Raw genomic sequence first — 10,488 nt, 5'->3', positions numbered from 1 at the left:
CTATTTCACTATAATGATTAAAAAGAAACAACAATAAGCAAGAAAATAGGTTAAAGCTTTCTGAAAATCTAACCATCAACTTTTGGATATAAACTATAGTGAAAACTGCCACTCACCCAATCTGCATGTTTTATCCAATAGTTGTTATAACAAATGTTGTCATACTTAAGTAGTTTCTACTGCATTACTTTAGGTTTTATTGTTGTTGACCTTTTCCATTATAAGTAAAATAGATTCTCTACTATTTTGCTACTGGTACCCATAATATGCTGCTTCCCTAAATGCTCTATCCATGTCTTCAGAGTTTCTCCTGATCCTTCTGCCTATCGGTTCTAAGTCTGCATAACACTTGGGAAATACTTTCTCTATTACTTCGACAGCTTCGGCCTTTCCAATTTGTCTTACAGCCATTACTGAATATAATGCTTTAGTTTTGACGCAATCCTGAAAAATATTTAATTCTTAGTTCTTATCTTACTACTTACTAAGATATCGACGGGTAAAAGGCTAATTGACTCAAGCGAAAAAAAATTTCTAAAAAATTTAACTACTTGAAAAAAACACAAAAAAGTGGTGTATTTAAATATGTATGAAAGTTAGTGTGGCAAAAAATGTCGCTTAAGTGAATTAGCCTTTCACCCATCACTATATATCCTTACTAACATTACAAATACGAAAGTATGTGAAATTCACGCAGACGAATCCGCGAGCAAGACCATGAGATATTAACGAAATTAATTTTGAAAATTTTAGGTACTTATCTTTTTTAGGTACTTATTAATTTTAGGTACTTATATTCTTAATTAATAAAACAAGTCTTAATATTGTCTTAAACAGTACCACACACCTAAATGAACTGACAAACTACTAGGTATGGCTTTATGTAATAAAAAAATATAATTATGGAAGTACAAACCGCATGTTTTTGCTTGATATCCGTCCATGACGCATCTCCCTGAGACCAGGCACTGGTAAATGAGCAATGTGTTAGGTTTGCAGCCCGGATCTCAGTGCAAGCCAGGTGTTCCATATTCCTAAAATCCAAGTGGTTCCGACAGTAGTCAAACATGTGTATCATCTCGTGGGCCAGGACCCCTTGCACCATCCCTTTACGTGTCGATACATTTTGACACACTACTATCTGGAAGTAAAATAAATTTATTATGAAATGCAATTCATATTTTTTTTATTTAAGTTCTTATAATAGTTTGTGTAATATGGAAATGGTGTGTTAATATAAAAATGAGATTGATGACAATGAAAGATAACACAAATTTCAAATTACCTGATTCAACTCCGGATCATAGCCACCGCTGACTGAATAATCGCACATTTCACAAGAGATATGGCGCCTAATATCAATGGGGCTGGAAAGTAACAAATATCAAATTAAACACTTTCATAATATTGAAACAAAATTGCATCATTTTACCAACAACATATTCTCTAACAGAAATACCATTTTTATATTTGCTAAAATACTAATGTAACTGTAAAGCTATTAATAAAAGAAATAGAAGGACCATTTTAACAATCATAATGACAATAGCTTGAAATTATCACTTACCATCCTGAGCTTTTAAGTGCTGCCATCATCACCTTTACAATTGAACCTGAAATGAAAATCATTACTTTATCTTATAAGTGCACCACAAAACCACATGCACACGGCACCTGATGGTGAGTGGAGTGGGGTCCAATAGAATATTGTCTTACGAGAGATACCCCTTAACAACCAATATAATTATATTGGCCTGTCGGAATTGGATATACACAGATTGATCCCAGAATGCAACACACTTGTGCCACTACATATACAAATATACTCATCAATACAAAAGTAGTCATATATTTCTCAGTAATATGAAATGTGCTGGGAACAAACTCCTCAAATTATTGAGTCTATATGTACATACTTAACATAATTACACAACTTTATTTATTTATTGCACTTCATACATATTATCATGTAAGGGCAGACTTAATGAGAATACATATTATTGTTATTAGTTGGAGAAACTACAATTCATAATATGCATTTTAGACAAAATATTTACTAAGTATAACTTCGCGTAGTAGTTATTTACCGTAGATTACCAAATACATTATCAAAGGTTATCAGTCAGTAAGAGTACTTGTATAAAATAACATAGTTTCAAATTAGCATAATGATATAAATACATACTATTTTTCACACATTCCACCACATGCTTTTCGCATTTTAATTTATCGATATTCTCTTTGCCTTCTTTACCGATCAGAATATTAGTAATACTTCGTTGGAAAGTGCCTCGTCTTTCTGGATACAAATCGTAACCCCAGGCTTCTGATGGTTTACCGTCGTCATTTTTATTATTTTCATTACTATTCACTTCTTCTTTCTTAGGTTCCGAAGTAGCAGTTTTACCTTCTTCAGTCATTTTAGACAAGATTATCACTAACGAAACTTCTGTATCAATTCTAGGTTATGTATTAATAACTTTTTAAATATAGAATAAAAGACTATTTTCCATTCAAAGGAAAACACATAAATATATGTATATTGTGTTTTATTTCAAAATTGTATTCGAAATAACCCATGAAAACCGTATCTCCGCGCACTAAGATACAATTTGACAATGGACAAATAACACTGACATTTTGACAGATTCACTGACAATTGACGAAGGAACTAGCGGAGAGCCACAATCTAAAACTTCAATCGATGAAATTTTCATGTATAATAAAAAAATTAATAAATCACGGACTACTTATTGCTCAAAATTTATAATTTAACTTTTTACAAACTTTCCACAACCCTGTTATTGAATACATACATCATTCTTGACTTTCCTCATCTCCATGTGTAATATTATGGATTACGTCCATCAGCCAGAAAGAATCAGTTGAATTACTCATCGCAGCGCAAAAATCAGGCTGCTTTACATTTTGTGTGAAAACGCGTCCATTAAAAATAATATATAGCAAATGGCGGTTTGACAAAGCGATTTAAAGCGCACGCAGCACCATAGTTATGGTTGCGCAGTTGCCCTACTCGCCCAGTCATAATGGACACAAAGGTTTAGTTGTTTCTTATCGGTAGGTACTGCCGGTACTCTGAGATAGATACCCTGATCTCTTTTTTCAAATATAATGTACTTAATGACCCATTTATATAAAAAATAGTAATACTAATCTTATACTTACTTAAGGCGATACCTCAAGGTCCATTTTCATACATTTTGTTTCACCTTTAATCTGGGTAACTAAACAAGTATTGGCAAGTAAAGAATTTAAATTCACGTCTAGTTAGTGATTAGTTCTCGCAGTTGAAAGAAAAACGTAAAAATAATTAATAATCATGGATATTTCGGCCTTTAAAATTTAATATGACGAAATTTTCAATACTTGTTTAGTTACCCAGATTAAAGGTGAAACAAAATGTATGAAAATGGACCTTGAGGTATCGCCTTAAGCAAAAAATTGTAGAAGTACAGGGCACATAAATAAAATGAATGGGCACATAAAAAAATATATCATGGATGCAATACTTTCACCATCTGACTTCACAGGATATAAGGTGAGGTGGGGCAAGTGCGCCGACGGGGTAAGTGCACCTACCCTAAAAAAATCGAGAACTATTGATGTTATACAATTACCGCAATCTTACATCTATGCTACTAACTGAAATACAGTTCCACTAAAAAACATAAATGGCTATGTTCATTTTAATACGATTTATTCGCCATTTTATTTTAAGTGTCATTTAGACCTGTAAACAGAGATGACACCGTGAAAGATAACATCAAATATTTCAAGATATTTAACATATTTCTGTAAACCAGTAAGGTGAATATATAGTTTAAACCTTTTATTTTAACTTCCTGCCTGAATTTCATTTATATATACTAAAATAAAGGAATTTTAGCAATGCGAAAAAATGTACCTTAAAAATTGTCGAGTAGGGCAAGTGCGCCACAGTTAATAGTCGTATGGCGCACTTGCCCCTGATCCATATATAACCAACCTTTTTTGAGAATAAGTTTTACTAATATGAATTATTATTATTAAAATGTTATACTTAACAGCAGAATTTTTTGTACTCAAGGTATTTTGTTTTGAGCCGACTTAAATAAAAGGGCGTATTAGTTAATTCGTTTTTACAAAAGAAAAACTGAAATACCTTGGTCTAGAGCAACTTTACGTGAATAGGTTGTAACTGTTCGATCAGGCACGTTATCTGGATATAATGCAGCTAAAACATATCAAATGTCATAAGGCCAAAGTCTAAGTAATTGCATTAATAACGCATTCAAAATTGTTAATTCCTAGATTTTTGTATGTTTTTTTTAGTTTTTAGAAATAAAATGGATTTTATATTAGGGCTACCATTTTTTTATTCCAACATATCCGCACACAAAACTCTAACATAGCAAAAATTATATATAAAAAAAAATCTAAAATGTTTTCAAGCCCTGATTTACATATATATGGCGCACTTACCCCGAATTTGATTTGACAGCCATAGTTTGTTATAATATTGAGCGATTAAAAATTATCCAAGAGCAATGCGAGTAAAACTCATTTCTCTATGGGCTAAAGTGAATGTTTTCTTTATAATGTTTCATATTGGCGTTTTTTTTTACACAGGCGCACTTACCCCATTTCCGGAGGCAAGTGCGCCTACTACCATTTTTTTTTACTTTGAGCAAAATATTATTAATTTATGCACCGATTTCCTTGAATGGCTATAGGTTGTTATCACAAAATACCAAATATTCTTAAATTAATAAAATTACATTCTTAACTCAGCACAAAAAGAAATTATTTTGCATTGAATCCAGCTATGAAAATTTTATGGCGCACTTCCCCCGATCGACCTTAACTAAATAAATGACAGAAATTATTATTTCCTTTTTATTTTTATTAAACATATTTTAGTACTATGATCCCAGTCAATGTAAATGCTTTTTGCTGGCTGTAATTCCTCATACTGAAAGCTTTTGGAGTCTGAAAAAAAATATCCATGGGTGATATTTTTGTTGATACAATATAAAAGAAAATCAATAGCATATTTCTTACCTAAAGTTTTTAAGAATGCAGCAAAAGTATCTTCATTTCTTATCACACTTGCTATGAATACTTCCAATTCTTTATTCTTATTATAGAAATAATCTAATACATTACAAAGTGGTTCTAATATCACAGGATCATAAACAATATCAGCCCCAATAATAATATCTGGCACTATATTCTGAGGCATATCACCAATGTCATTCCAATCAAGCATTGTAACTCCTGCAAGTATAAAATTTTAATACAAATTACTATTGAATAAAATTATGCCTCATTAAACTTTTTTAATGATTGTTAAGAAATCTTACCTAAACTACTTTCTTCCCCATTAAAATAAATAACATCAGCTTGTTCTGTCTCATTTAATTGATGGAAATTAATTCTAATATTGTCACATATAGTGTTCAATACTTCATTATGACAATCACTTAATAAAAACAAAGAAGGTTTACATAACTTTGTTACTGTTATACCAGTAAAACCAACTCCAGAGCCGAGTTCCAAAATTGTTTTTGATTTAAAGAATTCTTTATTACATAGAGCCCAATCTGATAAAACAAATGCAGCCTGAAAAGAAACAGAATATAGAAATTAAATGAAAATAGTTCTTGCTCTTTAAGCCATAAGTTATAAAATTGTCTAATTTCATATAATAACTACACCATAATTACCTCCCATGTCTTCATCCCAGTTGTTCCATTAACAACAGTATTTTTAGTTTCTTTGATGATTATTGTATTGTTAAAATCATTGCCAATAACATAATGTCTGTAGTAGAAATCGTCCTGATCAATTTCACTACTCATCAAATTACATATTTGTGAATAAAAATCATCATGAATTTCTTGACTGCTTTCTATAAAATTGATTAACTTTTTTAAAAATAATCTGGAGAATTTTTTATTTACTGGATACTTTTTGATTAACTCGTTGTTAAAGGTATGGTTTAAGAATTTTTCTTGCCAAGTCCAGGTCATTTGTTGTATGTCGTCGGGCTAAAATAAGTTATAATGAAAGTACCAATATATTGAAAATAAAACAATCCAATTCAATTCAACAATCCAATCCAAGGATATCAATAAAAATCAATTCTGACAGGCTAGTGAAATCTTACTTGCAAACTAAAATTGAGGGATCCTTGATAGAATTTTTTTACCAATGCTAAAAAAGTTTTATCTTCACAAAGGGGATACATTTCGTACCAAAATATTTAAATATTATTGATTAATAAACGACTTATACTTAAAACAAATTAACAATTTTTTTTTTTAATAAAATAGAACATATTAATTTAATTTCGATAAATAAAATGGAATTGTAAAAACGAAAGTATATCAAAAGTCTCGCAATCAAAAGTAAACACATAACCTAACAATCCTGACAATTGACTAACGTATCAGGGAATAGACACTTAGAACGTTTTGTGTAATAATGGGTGTCGGGATTTTCTAATAATGATTATATATCTTAAATTCTATTGTATAAAGCTTAGTTTTAGTTGACAAAACTTTAGATTACATCTAGTACCAACATAATAGACCTAAAAATCTATAAAATATGTTGACTGCCATGATAGCCGACAATTGACCGCAATTATTGACGCTTGATTTGTTATTGTTGGACTTTATTTGCTAATTCTTTATAATTACGATTTTTTTCAATAATTTAAGTTTTCTCCCCAATACGTTAAGTTGAGCCTGCTCCTCTGTTTCGTGTATATTTTTGTGTCGTATGTGTTTACGAAATAGTGACTTATGATTACGAGATATTGACTCCAGTTGTATTTACATTTGTGTATCTTATTTATTTTGTGTGCTACAATGGAGAAAAGAACTAATTAAAAAGGGCACTTGCGAAATCTATGAATTTTCCTTTGCAATGATTATAGTCATAGTAATTTTTAATTGGACGGAAAAAGATCATACCTGTAAGGAATCACACTGTTCAATTTCCGTATAAAATTGAAAATAAATAATGGAAAATTAGATTGTAATAAATTGTTGAGTAGGAGACCTAAACACTATTTATAATAAAATATAAAATATAATATTTGACAAAAGTTTATTTTTGACTTTGCTCCAATCATTTAATCTTAACTGTCACTTTCTCGAGCCAACTAGACTAACTACAACTTCGGCCACGTGTATTGATAATGTTATCTCAAATTTTAAAATTGACTATAAAGAATTATTAACCGGTGTTCGCTCAGACCATACTTGTCAAATGGTCAAACTTAATTGTGTAAAACAAAGAAGTAAGAACATTATTAAATTTAGACCACTATCCCTACGTAATTTGCAGAAATTTAGCACAAAACTTAATTCCGTGCTGCCTATGCTGACTTGCGACTCGGACAACCCAAATAATATGTTTGAAACATTATTAAATAGTGTGACAAATGTATTCAATAAAACATGTAGTGTAAAATCAGTAACACTAAAAAATAAAATATCTTTCAGTGCTTGGGCAACCAAAGGTATTAGGCGTAGTAATGTTCTATACGAATTATATGACAGAAGGTCCTTTACACCTGATGTCAAATTTACTAATTATGTAAGAACATACTCTAAAATTTTTAAAAGTGTATGTAGGTATGCCAAAGCTGCTTATATTAGTAGAAATATAAAAAAATCGGATAATAAAATTAAAACAACTTGGAGAATAATTAATACTGAAACTGGCAAAACTAAGTGTAATGACAAGATTGTATTAAACATTAATGACGAACTAGTTTCAGACAATAATTCTGTGGCTAATTACTTCGAAAAGTTTTTCAATAACATACCATTTGAGACGACAAAATGTCTGCCATCCTCACCAGAGGCAGCTGAGTCATTCTAAAAACAATATTTAGATTTATCAATTCCAAATTTCGAATTTGAATGTGTTACTCATTATGATGTTATAAAAGTATTCAGGAGCTTAAACATGAAGAGTACTGAAGATCTTTGGGGTTTGTCTGTTAAAGCGTTGCAGTCAGTGATAGTTAGCATCGCCCCAATCCTTTCTGATATTTTTAATTGCTGCATAAGAGACGGCATATTCCCTGATCTTATGAAGATAAGTAAAGTAGTACCAATTTTTAAAACTGGTTGCTCCAACACCCCTCCAATTATAGGCCTATTTCTATTTTACCAGCTTTAAGTAAAATATTCGAAAAGTTAATGCTTAATCAAATGCTGGTGTTCTTTAATAAAAATGAGATTCTACATGACAGGCAATTCGGTTTTACAAAGGGTAGGTCCACGCAAGATGCAGGACGTGCATTAGTTAAAGCTGTGTTGGATGCCTGGGAGGGATCGCAGGATGCTTTAGGGGTATTTTGTGATCTTTCCAAGGCGTTCGATTGCGTTGATCATGGAACCCTCATTTTAAAGCTCCACTATTACGGCATCAGGGGGGATTGTGGCTTAAACTAATATATTAATATTTATCGGGTAGGAAACAAAAAGTTTTTATTAACAACGTTTCCTCTGCAGGGTCCACAGTTGGGATTGGGGTCCCCCAGGGTTCAATTTTGGGACCATTTCTGTTTTTAGTTTATATTAATGATCTACCGTACATTATTAACAAAATGGCTGAAGTTGTATTATTCGCTGACGACACTTCACTAATATTTAAACTAAATAGAAGGGAAGGAAATTTTGTAGAGCCAAATAAAGTATTTAAATTGATTTCTGACTGGTTTTCTGCCAATAATCTTCTATTAAATGCAGCAAAAACTAAATGTGTTCGATTCTCGTTACTGAACAAGATTAATGGAACTGATATTGATTTAGACGGGAATAAACTAGAATTAGTACCCTCTACAGTCTTCCTTGGGGTTTCTATCGATAGGAAATTACAATGGGGACCCCACATTCAAAGAATTTCGAGTAAATTGAGTTCTGCAGTCTTTGCTATTAGGAAGATCAGATATTTAACTGATGTGGCTACGGCAAGGTTAGTATATTTCGCTTACTTCCACAGCATTATGTCTTATTGCATTCTTCTGTGGGGTACTGCAGTAGATCTGCAGACCATTTTTATTTTACAGAAAAGAGCGATTCGTGCAATTTATAACCTTCGGTCTCGCGATTCCCTTAGAGAACTGTTTAAGGAGGTGAATATACTGACTTTGCCAGCTGAATACATTTTTCAAAATATTATGTATGTCCGTAAGAACCTAGGTACTTTTATGAAAAACAGTGACTTGCACTGTTTGAACACTAGAAATAAGAATAAACTAGTTGTTCCAAATTTCCGGCTCTGTAAAACAAATAAATCTTATCTAGCGAATTGTATCAAATTCTATAATAAAATCCCTCTTGAAATAACCAATCTGCCCGGCTACAAATTTAAGTGTCATGTTAAGCGCGAATTAATGTCAAAGGGGTATTATAATGTAAAGGATTACCTCGATGATCAGACGGTTTGGAAAAACAGTCCTGCACACCCTGTCCAACCCTATGTTAACGCCAATATTATAAATTAACTACATAAACGTCTCATGTGTACCTTTCTACAATTTTGACATTATACTGGGTAACAGTTTTAAATTTATGTGACATATTTTATTTTATATTGACTCATTGAATTATCAATGTATAATAGACGACCGACCGATCATTTTGTTGCACCAGCCTTAAAATTTATAATCTTAATTATATTGACCAAGATCTGCGACAAAATATGAAATGAAAATATTATGTTTGTAAATGTAGGCGTATGCACGCTGTACACTGACTGTTTCATAGTTTTTATAATTTTTTTAGTATTATTGTTTTTTTTTCGTTAGTTTTTAGTTATTGCTAAATACTTTTATGTGGATTTTCTCCGCAATTTTACGGTGATGTGCGTGTATTAGCTAATATAATTAATCAGAATTTGTATAGAAAAGACTTATTAAAAAAATATATATATATTTAATAACAATATTATAAATGAATAGACAATTGATGACAAAAAATAAAGCCCGGAGTTTCTTTCTGCCTTTCTTCTTCGGGTAGTCATCGCTTAGGTAGTTAGTGAAAGGCTGGTAGGTTAGCTAGGTTAGGGCTTTTATTGTCCTCACCGGTGAGGATCGCGACGCGTTTCTCCCTTATTGCTTATTTAAAAATACATACATACATAATTTTATTTCTTCTTCCCTGCCAGCCCGAGCTGGCTTCTTTGTTTACTAAGTATATTTTTCATTTATTTTATTGTCTTTGTTTATATAAGCTAATCTAATTAAGTAATAATTGAATATTCTCATGTACCTTGACTTATCATAAGTGCAACTATGTTCGCCTACGTGATGAATAAAGCATTTTTATTTTTTTTTTTTATACATAAGAAATTCGCGTAACACCATTGTATATTTTGTAATAATATTTGTTTTTAAATAAAGGAAATTATTTAAAATTGTGGACGTTTTACTTTTAATATTCCATATTATTATTACGTGGAGAT

General features: G+C 31.2%; 2 protein-coding genes across 2 annotated transcripts; both read right to left on the bottom strand.

Annotated features, from left to right (window-relative positions):
- Positions 1 to 244: 244 nt before the first annotated feature.
- On the bottom strand, positions 245 to 2,647 carry LOC115445171 (mitochondrial inner membrane protease ATP23 homolog). The gene is made up of 5 exons (XM_030171352.2): positions 2,186 to 2,647; positions 1,568 to 1,613; positions 1,286 to 1,367; positions 917 to 1,141; positions 245 to 444 (listed from the first exon to the last, which is right to left on the bottom strand). Exons 1-5 carry the CDS (start codon positions 2,418 to 2,420, stop codon positions 250 to 252), a joined length of 783 nt encoding a protein of 260 aa, XP_030027212.1. The 5' UTR covers positions 2,421 to 2,647; the 3' UTR covers positions 245 to 249.
- A 2,197-nt stretch (positions 2,648 to 4,844) lies between these two features.
- Positions 4,845 to 6,472, bottom strand: LOC115445165 (protein-lysine N-methyltransferase EEF2KMT). The gene is made up of 5 exons (XM_030171343.2): positions 6,170 to 6,472; positions 5,727 to 6,050; positions 5,364 to 5,622; positions 5,062 to 5,277; positions 4,845 to 4,989 (listed from the first exon to the last, which is right to left on the bottom strand). Exons 1-5 carry the CDS (start codon positions 6,248 to 6,250, stop codon positions 4,886 to 4,888), a joined length of 984 nt encoding a protein of 327 aa, XP_030027203.1. The 5' UTR covers positions 6,251 to 6,472; the 3' UTR covers positions 4,845 to 4,885.
- Between the last annotated feature and the right edge of the window lie 4,016 nt (positions 6,473 to 10,488).

Source organism: Manduca sexta, chromosome 17 (genome assembly GCF_014839805.1).
Source record: "Manduca sexta isolate Smith_Timp_Sample1 chromosome 17, JHU_Msex_v1.0, whole genome shotgun sequence".
NCBI classification, from domain to species: domain Eukaryota; kingdom Metazoa; phylum Arthropoda; class Insecta; order Lepidoptera; family Sphingidae; genus Manduca; species Manduca sexta.
The sequence above is the reverse complement of the archived record's forward strand: the minus strand, read 5'-3'. Positions and strand labels throughout refer to the sequence as shown.